A 17,208-nucleotide genomic window follows, 5' to 3' on the forward strand; every position below is an offset into this window, starting at 1 on the left:
CAGGTGAACTTTCGCGGTCACTCAATTAGGTTGAGTGTATTGAAGTCGGTGGCTATTTGTATCCATTGTTTTCATGTTTGCTGGACCCGTTGGCATCTCCGTTCATTTTGATTGTTAAACTGCTTGGGAATAAATAAAGTGTCAAATCCAGGCAAGGTCCAACGTTCAAGACCCAGGATTCGAAAAGCTTTCCTTACTTGCTACACTTTCCAGTCGGCATCCAAATCGTTTAAGTATCAATGGCAACTATAGAAGAAGAAGATGATGATCTGTACAACCCTGTGGACACTATTCCCGGCCACGAGAGAGCCTCAGACGCAGCTGGAGATGCCGGAATGGAGATTGAGAACCGGGAAGAGGAAATAGAAGAGGAGGAAGAAGATGAGGTGAGTAATGAGTTCTGTGAGTCGAACCATATGCTAATCGTTTACAGGATGATTTCAATATCATCACAGAAGCTCCAGAGCCCGTAACTGTACCTCCAACGTGAGCCAACACTCACTCCACCAACTTGATATGATGGCTGACACGGAACAGGCAACCCCAACAACCCAGCGCATTTAAAGCCGAAGTTCAGCGACCATCGCTCGGTGATTCCGGAAGCATACCGAAGACCACGACACCTTCTTTCCCTAAAGCTGAAATTTCCACGTCACAGCCCGCTGCGACTAAACCTCTTGCCCCTCAAAAGCCGGGATCGTTGTATCCAGCTCAGCACACCTCTTCAATTGATGTTTCTGCCAATCCTATCCATCCCGCTACCTCCAAACCTATTTTATCTACCGATCTAGATGACGATTTCCCCGGAGAAGACGATAAACCCTGGCGGCGACCCGGCTCCGATATAAGTGACTATTTCAACTATGGCTTTGATGAATTCACATGGGCAAGCTACTGCTTGAAGCAGCAGGATCTGCGGAAAGAAGTTGGCGACCAGAAAAAACAGCTCCAGGAAATGCAGGCGTTCCTTGGTCTAGCGCCAGGAGGGATGCCTGGGATGCCAGGTCCTCCACAACCGCCACCGGCAGGAGTCCCGGGTCCAGGAGGAGGTCCTCCACAGCGAGCAGGCCCGCAGAACGTAATGCCGGGTATGCCGCCTGGGATGCCAGAACTGTCGGCGGATATGATGCAAGGCATGCTCGCCGGCATGATGGCTCAAGGTTTAGACCCCTCATCAATGGACCCTATGACATTTATGCAACATGCACAAGCCATGCTGGGAGGCGGACAGCCAGGAACTGGGACTCCTCAAGCAGCGCAGCCGGGGTATGGAGCGCAGCCACCCGGGCAAGGGTATGGCGGACAGCCTGGTGGTCAACAACAGATGGGCTATGGTGGCTACGACCAGCGTGGAGCGGCATTTGGTGGCGGAATGCGTGGAAAGGGCATTCGAAGATGGTAAAAGCTTTGTGCGGCTACACAGGGCTATGGTTTATGATCTAGGGGTGGAAATTACATACATACGTACTTCGCTGAACCTGACTTCTTTTCCGTTTTCTGTGGCGTTTTCTATGGAATTCATGTACGAGAGATATCAAGGAGACATAAATATTCATAAGTAATCTTCACACAGACTGCCTACGTGCTCGGGTAAAGCAACCAGGTCTACATCTACCATAGATTCCTTACATCCGCTGAGCGTATTTACTCTCTTCTACGGGGAGCTGGAGTTTTCTTCTCGGCCTTGGGCTGTTGATGACTAACCAAGGAACCCGGGGGAGAGCTGGCTAAACCGTGTTTGGTGTGGTCCGGGCTTGGCAGTATTTCTGGAAATTTCTCAGCAGAAAAAGAGGAAGCTCTTCTTCCAGCTTCAGTCGACACTTGATTTCACGAATTCCCTTTCAATTGATCTCACCACAGCAATCTACCCTTGTCAGAAAACCTGTTTGCCGTTTCTCTGTCAATTTTCGAATATTACAATGGTGAGTCGGTCCCGTTGAGCTCGTTCTCTTCCAGTCAAAGAGCCCATTCAAACTCACGCCGTAATCAAAATAGGCTCTTCGCAACATCAAGAACCTTATGCCTCTCTTGGACCGTGTCCTTGTCCAGAGGATAAAGGCTGAGACTAAGACCGCTTCCGGCATCTTCCTTCCCGAGAGCTCCGTCAAGGAACTCAACGAAGCCCGTGTTTTGGCCGTCGGTCCCGGTGCCATTGACAAGCAGGGAAATAGAATTACTATGAGCGTTGCTGCTGGCGACAAAGTTTTGATTCCCCAGGTATGTTATACTCGAGTTTGGTCTAGTCCGTGACCGTCTTATCCAGTATCGCACGATAGATCCCGTCGGGAATGCTCGCATGGACTAATTGGTTTGCTTGTAGTACGGTGGAAGCCCCGTGAAGGTCGGCGACGAAGAGTTCACATTGTTCCGCGACCATGAGTAAGTCCTTCCGATTTGCTGGATGAGGATGATTTCTCAATGCTTACATTGCGACTAGACTTTTGGCCAAGATCAAAGAGTAAGCGTGTCCCGAGCTTTGAGCTCTACGTAACCCATGGCCTCCCAGGCCAAATTCCCGTTGGTTCCTCGTGTTATCTAGCGATTTCAACCTGTACATTATGTAATAATATTTTGAGCGGGGAAAACAAACGATCAAAGAGTGAAGATATGGAATGAGATTCAGTCATAGAGCTCAGATGTGGAAATGTGGATGAGATCAAACAGCATTTAGGAGTACTGGAGGTTCATTCTGGGAATTGTCAAGTCAGGCGTTTCTCGCAGGAGGTTCGATGCCGAATTGAGATCCCGTTTCAATCAGCCTTTTTCGAATCTCTTTCGTCAGATACAAAAAGATATTTGGTGTTTGGAAAAGCAATCTTAAGCACATCTCTCCTCTTTTAGCTGATCATTCTTTGTTTCGGGGTTCAACCGCTACGTTAATTACCGAGTGCTTCTAATATATCCATATTTGGAGGCTCGACGATATCTCAATGCAGGCAAAAGAAAGGTGTGGACAAAGAAACACCCCGGCCATAACGATATTAACCCGACTGCCATGCAAAGCTTTGTGCTACGTAGCCATACCTTCATGTGAGAAACAGCTTTCAGTACTTGTAACATCTCAGTCAAAGCTTGAGTATGCCGGCCTGCGTCGAGGATGAATACATGCATCATGTGCGCCGTACGGAGTGTGGAGTACTCCGTATATCCATCCGCGATATGCATCCTTCCGCTCAGGTTACCATACCCTTTTATTTATTTCCGGTCAATGCTCGCACACCACTAGGCAAGTCCCAGCTCATGAGTGATATGAGAAATAAGAAACTCCGAATTCGACAAGCGATCGGGATCGGCGTTTGCCATTCTATCTTCAAGGTTGCGGCTCATCTGCAGCACACTAAAATCTAGCAGGTCGAGACCAACACAGAACAGGATCCCAGGTGCTATCATTTGAGCATGGGTCTCTACCCAGTCGCGAGAATCGAAAAATAGAGGATCCCGACTTGCTACGGAGTTTCTTGGTGTTAAGTATGTCCTCAAACAACCAACAACATGAGAGAAGCTTTCTTTGTGCGGCTTGACAGTTGTATCACCCCGATCGTGCTCCAGTCGCTGTCTTTGGCCTCCACATATGCATGCTTGCATGCTGTGTCGTCGAGCTCTCGAAAGAGTATTAATAGCTGCCATGCTTCTCGCTATACTACCTTTAGGAATCGAGCTGAGAACGGCACAAGAATCACTCTGTACGCTTTGTCACAATCATTTCCATTCTCCGGTTTTACCGCTTATATCTTATAAACTTCTTCGACTGCCAGAGCCATTGCGTTCTCTGAGTTCCACATTTACCCATTCCAAGGAAAGCAGCTACATTACCTCTACCAAGCACCACTCAAGCCAGGCGAAAATGCTTCCTCGATTCACCGTACTATGGGCCATTGGCTTGACCATTATTGACATGGTCGCGGGTAGCCATTTGGCTACACCTACCAAGCCCGATGACGCCTTTGTCCCGCGTTATTCTCCCTTCATCCATGAACATCCTCCCACCAGAGTAGTGGTCCGAGACGAGGTAGGGAAACCTAGTCTCCTTTTCAAAAATTCAAGGAGCTTATTCCATTTCACAGCTTGATACGCGGCAAAATCCAACAGTGCCGCCTGTTTGGGGGAATCCTCGCGAGCCTCCACCACAACGCCCGCCAAGATTAGAGCCTAACGCTGAAGTGGATGCTGTATCCAAACGTCAGGAACGGCTTAGATCAATTTCTCGAGCGGGTCATAACCATCCATCAGGGACGGAAGGCTCTCCAGCAAAGAGATCCTTTGGCCTTCAAAAGAGACGCTGCCTGACTCTTCAGCCGATACCTCCAGACTGCGATGAGGTGACGAAAGGTAAAGATTCCAACGGTCATCTCCATTAGTTATCAAGCATACGTCCCGGAGTGAATTTGTGCCTTCGAAACGCGAGACACAAAGCTCGAATTCGAGAAAAACAAGAGTTTGAGTGGCGTTTGCAATCCTGCGAAGAATTGACAGCGCCGAGAAACTCCTCCTATTTATGGGATGCCGATGTGGATGTTTGATTGAAACTATGCCTTTTGATGGTTGAACGATCATGTATGATGTGTCTGGAAATTTGGTCAATATGGGAACAAATTGTGATGAAATGGACCTCCGTTGAGGATATAGATATAGCGCTATATCATATCTTCATAGTCGAATCGTAGTGATAACGAGGAATGAATATCTTCCGAGCCTTTTGCATTGACCGGAATCCCTGGGCGGGTTCTGGTCTTTGCAACAACCCCCAATGGTCACCATTCACCGTCTAATTGATTGCTGATATTGGATGCAATCCTTTCACCAATTAGAGGTGCGTAAATGCGTTTTCTTTCCTTCGGGGGCAGGCCGACAAATCTTGATAGAGTAGCATAAGGCGATGCTGCAATATCCGCGGGAGGAGCATCCTCCTCAAACTTAGCAAGTGAAGTGACGGGCCATGTGAGCACAGCTTGTGCAGCGAACAAGTTTAGACCGGCATGATATAAGAAGATTTCCCATACAGTTGCATCTTCCGAGGGAATCTTTGCATGAGCAGGCCCATCCAAGCTTGGACGCGCCCCGCTCCAGGGTACTGGCATGGCATGCTTCTTCGCGAGATTTATAATCCATTGTGTCAAATGTTCCACCGCAGCAGGTACCACAAGCGGTACTACATTGCAGGACTGCGCAAGGGAAGAACAAAATGATTCCAGGGCGCGAATGGCATCGATGGCTTCTTCACCCGTTGGTGCTACATTCAATGCATGGCCTATCAACACATACAGTCGCTCATACCTTGAGCAAACACGGAAGATTCGTTCCCGAAGTGGGGAGGAGAGAATATTTCCAAGTCCAGAACGAAGTGGTGAGTGGCCTGGAAGATGCAGTTGGGTTGTTTCTTGGGATTTTGTGAGGAGGATGGCTGTCGTTGGGGATATGATGATATCCGCATCGTCGTCGTAGCAGTTTGCTGGCCTTAGAGTCTGCAGTGACGTTTCTGAACTGAATGAAGTCGCGTTTTCGTGCTTTCCTTTCGTTAATTTCGCCGATAGGAGAGCCATTGCATGGTAATCCCGAAAAATCAGCGTTTTAGGGGAAGGAAGAGATTCGAGAACTTGCACCACTGATCTATGCGTGCGCAGCAATGCGGTTGAAATGACGAAACTAAGTGGAAATGGCGGTTCGGCAATTTCAGGTGCTGGCAAAGTCAGATGGCTAACAAGTACACTTGTATCTGGTTTATCGTTTTCCCTAGCTTCAAGAACATTGGCGGCGTCTTTGGTAAAATATGGAGATGACGATGCATTAGTTTGTTTTGTTTTCCCTCGAAGATTAATGAAATTCGATAGTTGAGTCGTGGTAGAAAAATTGGACGAAAGGAGAGAACTTTTCGAATCGATAAGACTGTGAAGCTTTTCATCTCCTGTAACATGACGGTGTTGGATGAAACATGAAGAAGCGATTTGCTTTTTGCCCGACAACCCAGCCGAATTCCGGCTTACCACCAAATCACTAATAGGATGCAATGATAACGCATCCCTCTCAATAGCAATGCTTGGTTCAAGAATATAGTCATCAAGATCATCCCCCAGCCACGTGCCGTGCGGAAAAGGCCATTTTGGGGATTCACAACGGCCATCCCCCTCACCTTCAAGAGGGCCAAGAAATTCGGAGAGCTCTATGTGACCTTCAATTGTCTCTTCGACAGCCATCCGGGAAATACCCATTGGAAATGGGTTCCACTGAAGATCCCACTCATCTCTTTCTGATAATTGATTGTGACTGGTCATGTCATGGGTTTTATGCAGTTTTGTCATCATGTCTTGCTGACAACAGGCTGGATCCATTAATAACCAAGGAGGGCGAGGGGGCAGATTCACTATCTTTGGGGTTTCGATTCGAGTATCTGCGTTGATTCCACGGATTCGTTCTTTATCCAGTTTCAGTTCAATATTCTCTTTACAAAGCGCGGAGGTTTTAAGAACGTCATCCAATCCCAGAATCTCGCCTTCATTTGGAAGACAGATCTCTGGAATTGGCATCATTTGGACGATTTCCGTCAAGTGCATCCCTTCTTCCTCCGCACGGCGCCTTTTTATGGAATATGGTGGTGTGAGGGGGCCCTCGACCTTAAAGGACTCATCTAGCATCCTCTTCCTTGGGCAAAGTAGATTTACTCGAGGTGAGTCGTCCTGGTCACTTTTACCCTCAAGGAAATTCTCTAGCGGATTCTGGCTGCTGCGATGCAACCCCGATGATTCTCCAACAAATACATCCACATCTATAGCGAGTGCTCTCTCGACTTGTGTGTGTTCGGGCATCACTGGCGTTATAGGCCTGGAAAGTAGCTCCATTTCCATACCCGCAGACGAAGGATTAAAATGATTAGGTGTGGAATCTCTTGGCAGGAGAGGGGGCGTAACGGGTTCTAAATCTGTTTTCTGTTTCTTTATGTCACTAGAAGCTGAGTCAAGACCGCTAGGAATGGATATTGACCTTGATAAACCTCGGTTCGCTTTGGGTGTGATCAGAGCCGCGAACCGGAGCACCAGTTCTAATCTCTTTCATGAAAAGCAATACCTCTCGTGTACAATCGAGTTTCTCATTCGCGATATAATCATGGATTTGATTTGGTAGTTCACGAACATAACTTGGAAATCTTAGCCCTTCATCGTGCTCATCGTCGATTTTCTCCAATGGCAGATCCACCTCCATTCTGTCCAAGGACAGCATGTCGCGAAAGAGGTGCATATCATTTTCATGATCTGTTCGTAAGAGGGGAGGATTTTGCTTGATATTTTCTATCTGACGAGGATCGGGGAGGAGGTTATCCCAGTCTAGAGAACGCCTGAAATCTGAAGAGCTTGGTCTAATGGCCGATTTTAGAAATAAAGCACCTGCTTTGCTGATATTTAGCTTTTCCTTTTGCTTTTGGTAACCTGGCTCCCGTAACTGATCTAAACTTAATACCGGGCATCCTTTTGTATCTTTCAGAGATCCGCTCAATCCCGATGGCAGAGGTGGGGAAATAAAAGCAAGGGGGTCTATTGCCCGGTGATTGCGGGCAATGCCATGGAACCTCGCATAATCAAGCATCGATGGCATCTGGGCCTCTGTCATTGTGTATCCTCGCTGTATAGGGTGACTTGACGGTAGCACCAGAGATCGAGGGGAGGAGGACGGTCGATGTGTCCTCCGGACCAAACACGTGACACGACAGGAAAGGAAGGCCTCCGCAGCAGAGAATTGGGCCGTAAGCAATCAAGTGCAACACCATCCATGGGATATCTTTCGGAAGTATGAATGACCGGAGATGGCGGTCCCTGGCCCATTCTCGCGGTATAGAAATGAAATGTGGAACAGGAGGGGTTCTTGCTAAACGATATTAACACACGAGAGATCGGGATATATTGAGACCATATTTCATGAAAGGGATATGATATTCTTAACTGCTGGACGGGTAGTGTAGGGGAAATCGAAAAAGAAGAAGGGAAAATGTACGAAAAAAGATCTCCAACTTTCCACCATGCACCGGAACTCCATACATAGCCTTTTCCCCGTAGCTAACACCCATGATTTATTGACACAGCGCTCGCTCGTAAAGCGCGTGGATTTAAAAAGCTAAGAATCACAGCCCATTAGGAGCTTTACCACCATGCACGCCCAGCGGGCCAAGCATAATCTCCTGGACTTCCTCCTTGACGCCACCTAACCTACCAGCAACTCCAAGAATTGCGGTTTCAACATCCCCTAGTGTAGACGCAAGTTGACTGACTTGGGAGGCAGGCTTATGCGGAGCGCCGTTTTTGCCCCTGAAGGACGTAAGTTCATTCACTTGCCTTTGAACCGAGAGCTCGACACCATGGAGGTGATCCTCGATCTCTTTTAAATTCCTTCGATATTCTTCAAGCACGGAGTTCATTTCGTCCCCTCGCTTCGAAAAGTAGTCCACCAAGTTATTGGGGCCGTCTTGGATAGAGTCTGCTTCGGTGTCTTCAGGAAGAGCGAGGGTAGCGCGCCGAGTTCCGAAGGCTGTACGTAAAGAGTGCTTTGACATCGATTGCGGTTGTTGTGTCGAAGACCACCACCTCTCACCTGGGGGTGGCTGATATTGCAGAGGCAAGAGCAAGGTGTCGATTGAGCGGAATGCAAGTTTAGCATTTGCGGCATCCTCCTTAACAAGATTGCGCGCCTGATCAATTCCATTCGCGTCATTCGCGAGGGCTTCCTGGAGCGCATCGAGCTTGCCTTGTACAAATTCGACATCGTTCGGGATTAATGATCCTTGGGCAGATATTGTTGGCAGAAGATCAGAGACTTCATTGCACATATGCATCTGGTTAAGGATGTACGTGTCGATAGCTTCAATTTCCTTCTTCAACTCGTCAGAGCAGCTTTCGAACTTGGTAGTTGGAAGAAGATTTGAAACATCGATCTTCACCCCTTGCACAACGGTCGATCCGGCGGACTTCTGATCCTGTTTTGCGGAAGAATTTTGATTCGCAAAAAGGGATAGAGTGGGCCCTTGTTGCTGTTGCTGCGGCTGACTAGTGGATGCGCCTCTAGACCAAAAGATAGGCAAATTAGCTACACGGCGCAAGAGCTTGCCTGAAACTTACAGTAATCCCCCGCCAACCGTTGAAGCCGCTCCCAAACCAAAAGCCGGTTTACTTTGAGGCTGAGATGTAGTGGCACTTGGGCCAAATAGAGACCCTGTTGCAGGTTTTTGCTGAGCTCCAATCCCAGCAAACAATCCTCCCGACTGCTGAGGTTGTGATGTCCCAGTTCCAAGTGTATTCGATGAAGCTCCTAATCCACTGAATAGGTTTCCTGTCTGCGGTTGCGCCGCCGGGATAGTTGTAGATGATCCAGCGCCGCCAAATAATCCTCCAGCGCTCGTCGCAGGTGTGCTTGTGGTTCCTTGGGTGCTAAATAATCCACCTCCTGGGGTAGAAGCGGCAGCCGGCGTAGAGCCTAGGCCGCCAAATGGAGTTCCGCCGGCACCTGTAGTGGCTAGTGTCGATCCTAAATTACCGAATAGCCCGCCAGCTTGTGTAGGGGCCGCGGAGGGCGTTGGAGTTGGATTTGGCTTGCTTCCACTACAGAAAGCCTTGTTAGTATCAACCCGTATTCTTTTGCGAATCACGAACGTGGTATTCCATTGTTTGACGGCTACCTCCAACGTTGGGGATAGCTAAATTAATAGAATGATACCCGAGCAAAGAGTAGAGCACATTATAACCAATTGTAAAAAGTGTGAGATAACTTAAAACAAATGCACTTACAATAAAGCATTTGCGGTTGAGGTATTAACCGTCAGCCCACCGGCAGCCGGGGCTGAAGTGCGCGCACCAAACATGACAAGGAAAGGGTACAAATATAAGCAAAGGATTAAATACGAGAAGGGCTTGTGCACTTACCGTACGCAGAGAATCTCGCGGGGGAATTGCGTACGGAGAGTAGCTTGGCTGAGAATATCAACAAAACGATTGCGGCTTGTCATGAGAGATGAGCTCTTATGCCAAGCCCAAACTCGCTAGACCATATATGGAATGGCGGCTTGGTATAGCTTTTGGACACAGATGATTGAGTTTAGGTTATGCTTGTATTGGACTAGTGTGCATATTTGATTGGGCAAGAAGCCTTTAGTCCACTCACCTCCAATGTGAAGCTTCAATATCCAACTGGCGGGGAGGAACTTGAAGGGGAGATGGACAATACTTGCAAGATCAGGCAGTGGATTTCTTGAAATATGGAAATTGCTATAGGAGGTTGATGTGAAAAAGCCATATTTCGGGCAAGTCCGTTGCTGGTTACCCCACGGTTTCGATGGACAAGAAATGTGTCCTGGAAATTTGCTTCCATTGAAAATCAACTCTCTCGAGAAGTTGTGCATGGTACTCTATTCATAAGGATAGCATCCCGGGCTGTCGGAGGCTAAATCGACTTCAATTAAGGAATATTCTCGTCAATTCACTGAAAATGGTGGAACAGGGCCCTGAAGCCTGGAATTTGAAATGTGTTGCATCCACGAACAACGTCCCGGGGGACACCCTAGTCCCTTCTGACCAGAATTTATTACCTGGCCAATCTTTGGCTGGGGATCCGGAGCATAGGGTGACGCGAGGCACTCCCTCTAATTACTTTAAGAGCGCGGATTGGTATGGCTCGGCTGTTTGTACGAACGCGGATTCTTGTTGGCTAAGTTATAGGGTAGGACTGCTGACGGTACGACCATTGTGACGAATTCCGCCGATAACCACATTAGAACATTTGTATTGTATGTGGGATCGATGTATTTATGATAACTGGGAATGCTAACTCGGTAGGCCTCCTGATCTACTCGAGGAGAAGGAAGTGCCACATTCGATCACTCCTTATTATACACTGTGCTCCAAAGAACCAGTCTACTCACTGTCCATTTATCCTTTTTTTTCGCTTCAGGACACCTCAGCAGCAATACTTCTATCTTCAGTTCGAGATCACCCCATTCGATTAACCTCGGCACTATACCCAGGGTTGATCGCGTCGTACAGCTTGATTTCGCCTACAACAGAGGCCTTTATTACCCCCCACAGCATTCTTTATCCAGCGACTCTGACTGGCACGCACTTTCTGACGGGCTCCGATAGTTTAATTTGCTTATTTGATGTATCACGTCCTGGGAAAGATGGTCCAGTCTCCAGGATGCCCACAATTCCCAGCAAGCGGAATAAAATGGTGGGTGGCGGGATTGGGATGAAAGGAATTATATCTACTCTCGCCGAAAACCCTTCGGGAGACGGGATCGTTGCAGCCGGTACATTTACAAGACATATTGGACTTTATGCGTCCCATGGCAGCGGTGATACTATTGCCACGTTCAGTGTGGCAGGGACGGAAGCAGAGCGCCGAGTTGGAGGGAAGGGCGTTACTCAAGTTTTGTGGAGTCCTTGTGGCAGATATCTATATGTGGCAGAAAGGAAAAGCGATGGAATGTTGATATATGATATTAGAGTTACTGGCCAGCTGGTTGGCTGGTTGAAGGGCAGGCGGGCAATGACAAACCAGCGACTAAACATTGACGTTGTCAGCAGTGGTGCTGATGGGAGCCATGAGATTTGGGCCGGCGGTACAGATGGATATATCCGGATGTGGGAATCTCCGACCGTTGTTGGAGGGGAAGTACAACCGACTTGGGAAAAGAGGATTCACGACGGTAAACCTGCTCGCATGAACCTTGTAAACTTACCGAGACTGACAGTGAATCTGTAGACCCGGTGTCAAGTGCGGTTTTCCACCCGATGGGGAGTGTGTTGGCTACTTGCTCGGGGCAAAAAAGATACCCTGAATATTCTGACGAAAATAGGGGTCTAAATTGCCCTACTCCGGACCGTCCTGAATGCCACCAAATGGACAACTCTCTTCGAGTGTGGCAGTTATAATTCCCTGCTTCTTTACCCCCGGTAAGGCACTTATTCCCACCGGCGGATAAACCGCTCTTGTGCTCTATTTGGAGCATGAAAATCAGATGCATCGGATTTGGGGTGCGAATGACTCCTAACATTGTTTGCTCGCAACAGCCGTTAGTGAAATGCCGTATTGTACGGAGATATATTTGCATTATTGCAAATACGAATCTTACAAATTGCATTCTCGCTGAATCCAATTGTCGAGGCCTTACTCTAGCCGGTGGCATCGCACGGCTGCAAAGACCATCGTTCGACAGTAGCCCTCTACGATTTCTTATAGCATTCGTGACGAGCGTCGGGATATTTTTCACAGGTTCACATCAGAAGCGTAGTGCCGATAACCTTTCTTTTTTTTTTAAATAATATCTTCACCGCTACATAAGCCGAAGCTCGGCACCTATCGCGCTAAGTTGGGCTTGCACCTCCTTTAATACATCCCACATAGAGGTTACCTCTCTCAACATTGCAGTCCATCGTATTTCCAAGAACTGCCGATGATGACTATTGAGGTTGGAAGCGGTGACAAACGCTAGCTTCACTAGCATTGGAAGTTGTGGCATCCAGCAAAATCGATATAACTAAGGCGAGGCCTAACCTAACGTACATCGGTTCACCCAGTCAGATTCGGGTATTGATCACTGGTGAAAATGACTACCAGAGGGTCCCATTGCGAGGTTGGAGATCGGAATGGGAAATTGAAAAATTTTGGTGGCACACTGGAAAACTTGAGGGGAGTGAATTGTAGTTTTCGACATCAACCGGTGGACGCGAAATCCGTCTCCTGAATGCTCCCCTGCAATGGGCACTTATCCCTGGCTTGCCATAGTCAGTAGGGCTGAAAATAGGTGGGGCCAGCGTGGCTTGGTTTGGCCAATGACGGAAGTTCCCCTGAAGAAGACGAGTTGTCCAATCACAGGCGCTCCGCATCGACGACATCCCATCGAGTCCACGGTCCTGCTCGGCTTCCTCCGTCAAAATTTACGGCAGCCATCTGGTTCTAGCTCTACGTGCATCTCACTTGAGATGCGAAATATTTCCCTTCCCCCATGCTTCCTAATTTACACATAGGGGCTGTTTCAGGCTTTTCTTTCTTTTTCTATTCCTTCGGTAGAGATCGTTGTACAGACTTCTGGCAGACGGTCGAGCCTTCAACTCTAGCAACATGGCTTGGCTAAGTTTAAGCTGTGACCTACCTAAGTCACTTTTAGAAAGCTGCTTATTTTCCTGCAAAGATTTTATCACCCGGTGATATCTGTCTTAGAGGACCGGTACGCGGTTGATCAAACGAAGCATCCTTGCCGTCCTTGCTTAATAGATTTCTTCATCCATTTCGTATACCCATGGACGTAATGCAGCATATTCTCCCTGTTTATTAAAATACGGTGGAGATAGAGAGACTCCTTACGGTATAAGCCCTCTGGGACTTACATACCATCGTGGGCCACTATCTATGTTAGCGGAGGTCTACGATCAGATCTGGCCAGCAGCATGGAGAGCTCAACCATTTGTGGCCTAATATCGCTCTAGATACTGCCTTTGCACATTTAGCTCATCCTTTGCGCTGCTTCCCGAGTCTCGACTCTTCCTGGAAACTCCCGGCGGGACGTCCCTAGAAACTGCTTCGTCTTCTCACCTCAATATGGCTATTGGTTCTATTGACTCTGTATTGTACCTATCGGACTCTGCCATATTTTAAAGAATTTTCCTTTTATGCACTTGTCGCATATCGGACGAAGAGCGCATATCCGTGCCGATGCCTGTGGAATTCCTGAATCCAATTGGCCGCAAGTGTTTACCAGATTTACCCTCTATTGTGTTCTGAATTTTTATAATCACAAGGAGCCTTTCGGATTACCGGGCATTGCTTTTTAGTAGTGCCAGTGGCTGTGCACTGTACAGCGGCAGATCCCAGGAATTCACAATCTAGCATTTCAGGCATACAGTATTGTATCTTACAAATGGTATGAATGCTCCAAGTCATGGACTATTGTCAGTGACATATTTAAGTCAAGTGTCACTTTGTTTGCTCAATCGCTCGTGAATATTATTGCTCTATTCGCCGTATCAAGCTTAGTGTCTTGAGCTGGTGCATTTATATTGCTTGCCACGGGATTCAGTTATTCAATTCCTTTCTCACAATCCTCTATATCTACCAGATCACCATTGCCCCATCAGCTTCGTCAACTTCTACTGTCTCTTTTCACAAAGGATCCACACTTGTCACTTACACTTCCAGATTGATTCCCCTCAGTGACCTTTGCAGAGTCTTGGTGGAGACGGTCCCACAAGTATCGACCGATATATTGACTGCAGGAAGGGTTTAGGGACTTCAACTTTATTCATTTACATATTTTTTTTTGTGAGAAGCGCTCGCATTACTCGAAAAGTGAATTCCAGGAGTATCCTGTGTTGCATACCGATATCTGGCTCGTCACCAGTATCTTCGCTTTGAGGTTTCAAGCAGTGTTCACTTTTCTCTGTCTCGGTTTTCTGGAGACTGCTGAGCATTCCGGGAGCCCTCTCATCTCGCCAGATTGTTCTTGACGCTCAGCGGGCCTAGTGTCCAACGGCTAGTATTGGATCATAGTCTGAATTGGTATGTGATATTGCCGTCGCTTGCCTTTCTATCCACTCAGCATTATGGTGATGTAGTGGCTGATTCTGGGTATACTTTACTGAAGATTTTACACTAGCCGTGCTTGTGACCTGCATCCTTCGACTGATATGGATCAAGCAACATTTGACCTGTCTGCTTCACCCACCCAAGCATTCATAGCACCAGCACCTGATATGCACCTTTTGGATGGCAGCAATAAACCTGAGCAGCTGTCCCTTGATAAGTAAGTCAGAGCCTTTTACTATAAGCATCGCTTTCTGATTCTTACTTGTGCATCCATTTAGGACTGTGGAGGAAGCTTCAAGCATCAAGCAGGATTCTCAACTGGAGTCAGACACAAAGCATTCGCATTTTGACGTTGCATTTGACGAAATATTGAGTTCACACCTGGGATTTGGTCACAACAACGGTACTGTTAATATGAATGAAATTTCACTTTAATTTAACGATGCTAATTTGTTCTGTGAAAGGTATTATGGATGGCATAGGCAATCGTGATAGTCTTGAAAGCATCCCTGAGCCATCTTATATGGACTTCGAGCAGTATGATGCGGCTCAAAGCAGGGCTTTTCTCCATGACTCTAGTTCCTCCGGATGTGGAACACTTGGTGATGCATGGGCTTGTCATTCAACTACCGTAACGCCTCTAGATCCTACTGTGCAGGACCCTGAAGTTCTGTCATGTTTCGGGAGTACCCAAAAAATAGAGGCCAACACCAGTGATAGTGGGCCGCAAGCCGTCTCTCATACTGCTGTTGATGTCCCGGCCACAGAATTGATGGATACAAGTGAGACTTCCTATGACATTAATTTGGGCAACCTTCATAGCTCAAGCTAATAATACCTTATCAACATTAGGCACCGCCAGCACACAGGCTATCACGGAGGGCCAGGTCGCCGATACCCCAGACACAGAAGGAACTGGAATCCTACTGAGGTTTAAGTCTGCCGCCGAAGCGAATGCATATGCACCACAAAAGTGGCCAACGCCCCTTAATGATCCCACTATCCCGCAATCTCAGGAAGGCCGTGAAGCGATTGTCCGGGAACTCATGGAAGCGATGTATTGCCTCACAGAGTCAAAGGACAATGATGGAATGGTCAGGCCTTGGAGAGAAGGTCGATATAGCCACCACCGTGTGGAAATCTCGTGCTGGAATGTCTTGGTAAGGCCTCTTGTGGTAAACATTTTCTATGTTGGGCCACCTTTAACATTGTTTCAGGAGGCATGCGTTGAGCGTCATGAAACCGGGCCCCTTCGGTACTTGTGGGACAACAAGGATAACAGCCGACCCGACAGCATTGCAACGTTTGAAGAACGGATAGCGATCATTACCAAGATCCTAAAAGTAGGCAAAATGTCATCCAATAATGAATTTATTTTTCTAACGAATAACACATAGGAACGCAAGACGATATGCAAGCGGCTAATTGATGTGCCTTTCTTCCTCAATTTTATCGACGACCCCGGATATCAAGCGAATGTAAGACACGTCTCCACAGCTTCAGGACGTTGCTAACCCTTAACCAGCGAGTCGAACAAAACAAGGGACTAAATGCGAAGAAGGGGATGGTGATCAAGGCTGGCAAAAGCGCGTTGGAAAAAGAAGAAAGGGAGACCGGCAAAGCTTTACTCCCTGCTCCCAAAGGACGACACAAGAAGAGCAACTCTTCTGCTACTGAGCCCCTGACTCCCCCTGAGCTTTCTCGGCCGGTAAAACGGCAAAAGAGGGCACCCGTGAGAACCCCATCTCTTGCAAATGTCTCTACAGGTGTTGCTACAAACGTTGCCCTTGATCCATATCTCAACAATCCTCTTCCAGGTCTGAAACTGGAGACTCCTTCGAGTTCGACAAGCAGCGCCTTCGGATATACGCAAGCAAGTAATCGTTCCACTATGCAGTTTAGCACATCTATCAAAGCAGATCCTCATGTTGATATTCTTCAGTTCAACGACAACAGCCATGCCACTCATTGTAATGAATACGGCGTTGGACTATCTCGAGTAATGGAGACTTACAGACCAAGCGCCTATGCTACTCCTATCTCCGATCTCTCGCAAAGTTCAAGTCCATCGGTTAACAACCTCAGAGCTCAAGGGAATCATGCTTTTGGTGCCCATTCTGGATCTTTCCCAATGCAGGGGATTCAACCACCACACTTCATAACTGTGGGAGCTCAAACACCTCATGTTTCAACATGTAATATTCAGACACATGAATATCACAGCTCAGTCGTCCCGACCTCGAACATTCAAAAGAGTCTCATTCACCAACAGGGGATTCATTCTTCCAACTTTCCAACTCCAGAAATTCAGGTCCCCAATGCTTCAGTATCTGAGTTCGCCAATCAGGTCGGCGTTCTGTCAGAACCCAGTTTTCAGCAACAAGCTCCGCTTCCAATGCCCCATGACTATCATTTTCCCGCTTTATGTGACCTGCAAGACGCTCAAAGCTTTGGATTTGCTGAACCAATACAGGTTCCAACTGCGACTAGACCCTAAGCGGAACGACATCCGCAACCTCACATTCTGCAATATTCCTACGACGCTCTTTCTGATGACACGAATTCGGAATTCCATGAGGCTACCTAATCCGGGCGACATATTTCATCACTGAAAGATGTGGGTCGAATTTGCAGTACATTGGGCTCTCTTATGAT

The 17,208-nt window shown here is 47.6% G+C and overlaps 7 protein-coding genes across 7 annotated transcripts; 5 read left to right on the forward strand and 2 right to left on the reverse strand.

Moving 5' to 3' along the window:
* The first annotated feature begins 28 nt into the window (after nt 1-28).
* Nucleotides 29-1,577, forward strand: FIP1 (cleavage polyadenylation factor subunit fip1). Its single transcript, XM_003069128.2, has 3 exons — nt 29-386; nt 434-486; nt 538-1,577. The coding sequence occupies exons 1-3, from the start codon at nt 240-242 to the stop codon at nt 1,400-1,402; spliced, it is 1,065 nt and encodes a 354-aa protein (XP_003069174.2). The 5' UTR covers nt 29-239; the 3' UTR covers nt 1,403-1,577.
* Nucleotides 1,578-1,812: 235 nt separating this feature from the next.
* Nucleotides 1,813-2,842, forward strand: HSP10_1 (10 kDa heat shock protein). Its single transcript, XM_003069129.2, has 4 exons — nt 1,813-1,922; nt 1,996-2,217; nt 2,321-2,379; nt 2,438-2,842. Exons 1-4 carry the CDS (start codon nt 1,920-1,922, stop codon nt 2,460-2,462), a joined length of 309 nt encoding a protein of 102 aa, XP_003069175.1. The 5' UTR covers nt 1,813-1,919; the 3' UTR covers nt 2,463-2,842.
* A 1,002-nt stretch (nt 2,843-3,844) lies between these two features.
* HSP10_2 (10 kDa heat shock protein) lies at nt 3,845-4,358 on the forward strand (the record flags this gene model as incomplete). Its single annotated transcript, XM_066123912.1, has 2 exons — nt 3,845-4,009; nt 4,065-4,358. 2 exons carry the CDS (start codon nt 3,845-3,847, stop codon nt 4,356-4,358), a joined length of 459 nt encoding a protein of 152 aa, XP_065979987.1.
* A 393-nt stretch (nt 4,359-4,751) lies between these two features.
* On the reverse strand, nt 4,752-7,599 carry D8B26_002661 (uncharacterized protein; the record flags this gene model as incomplete). The annotated part of the gene is made up of 2 exons (XM_066123913.1): nt 4,752-6,913; nt 7,071-7,599. 2 exons carry the CDS (start codon nt 7,597-7,599, stop codon nt 4,752-4,754), a joined length of 2,691 nt encoding a protein of 896 aa, XP_065979988.1.
* Nucleotides 7,600-7,808: 209 nt separating this feature from the next.
* D8B26_002662 (uncharacterized protein) lies at nt 7,809-9,923 on the reverse strand. Its single transcript, XM_003069131.2, has 3 exons — nt 9,765-9,923; nt 9,099-9,578; nt 7,809-9,041 (listed from the first exon to the last, which is right to left on the reverse strand). Exons 1-3 carry the CDS (start codon nt 9,836-9,838, stop codon nt 8,108-8,110), a joined length of 1,488 nt encoding a protein of 495 aa, XP_003069177.1. The 5' UTR covers nt 9,839-9,923; the 3' UTR covers nt 7,809-8,107.
* A 1,243-nt stretch (nt 9,924-11,166) lies between these two features.
* Nucleotides 11,167-11,903, forward strand: D8B26_002663 (uncharacterized protein; the record flags this gene model as incomplete). Its single annotated transcript, XM_003069132.2, has 2 exons — nt 11,167-11,677; nt 11,734-11,903. The coding sequence occupies 2 exons, from the start codon at nt 11,167-11,169 to the stop codon at nt 11,901-11,903; spliced, it is 681 nt and encodes a 226-aa protein (XP_003069178.2).
* A 2,751-nt stretch (nt 11,904-14,654) lies between these two features.
* D8B26_002664 (uncharacterized protein) lies at nt 14,655-17,050 on the forward strand (the record flags this gene model as incomplete). The annotated part of the gene is made up of 7 exons (XM_066123914.1): nt 14,655-14,770; nt 14,832-14,956; nt 15,018-15,335; nt 15,406-15,713; nt 15,771-15,896; nt 15,951-16,031; nt 16,079-17,050. The coding sequence occupies 7 exons, from the start codon at nt 14,655-14,657 to the stop codon at nt 17,048-17,050; spliced, it is 2,046 nt and encodes a 681-aa protein (XP_065979989.1).
* Nucleotides 17,051-17,208: the final 158 nt, after the last annotated feature.

Source organism: Coccidioides posadasii, chromosome 2 (assembly GCF_018416015.2).
Source record: "Coccidioides posadasii str. Silveira chromosome 2, complete sequence".
Lineage (NCBI taxonomy): Eukaryota > Fungi > Ascomycota > Eurotiomycetes > Onygenales > Onygenaceae > Coccidioides > Coccidioides posadasii.

Bases quoted from the DNA above. Each gene is read 5' to 3' on its own strand.
- HSP10_1 (XM_003069129.2), top strand. The intron at 2,218-2,320 runs GTATGTTATACT...GTTTGCTTGTAG, and splicing joins ACAAAGTTTTGATTCCCCAG to TACGGTGGAAGCCCCGTGAA. The intron at 2,380-2,437 runs GTAAGTCCTTCC...CATTGCGACTAG, and splicing joins ACATTGTTCCGCGACCATGA to ACTTTTGGCCAAGATCAAAG.
- D8B26_002662 (XM_003069131.2), bottom strand. From the start codon at position 9,838: ATGTTTGGTGCGCGCACTTCAGCCCCGGCTGCCGGTGGGCTGACGGTT. The intron at 9,579-9,764 runs GTAAGTGCATTT...GGCTTTCTGTAG, and splicing joins TCAACCGCAAATGCTTTATT to TGGAAGCAAGCCAAATCCAA. The intron at 9,042-9,098 runs GTAAGTTTCAGG...CTTTTGGTCTAG, and splicing joins ACGGTTGGCGGGGGATTACT to AGGCGCATCCACTAGTCAGC.
- FIP1 (XM_003069128.2), top strand. From the start codon at position 240: ATGGCAACTATAGAAGAAGAAGATGATGATCTGTACAACCCTGTGGAC. The intron at 387-433 runs GTGAGTAATGAG...AATCGTTTACAG, and splicing joins AAGAGGAGGAAGAAGATGAG to GATGATTTCAATATCATCAC. The intron at 487-537 runs GTGAGCCAACAC...GACACGGAACAG, and splicing joins CCCGTAACTGTACCTCCAAC to GCAACCCCAACAACCCAGCG.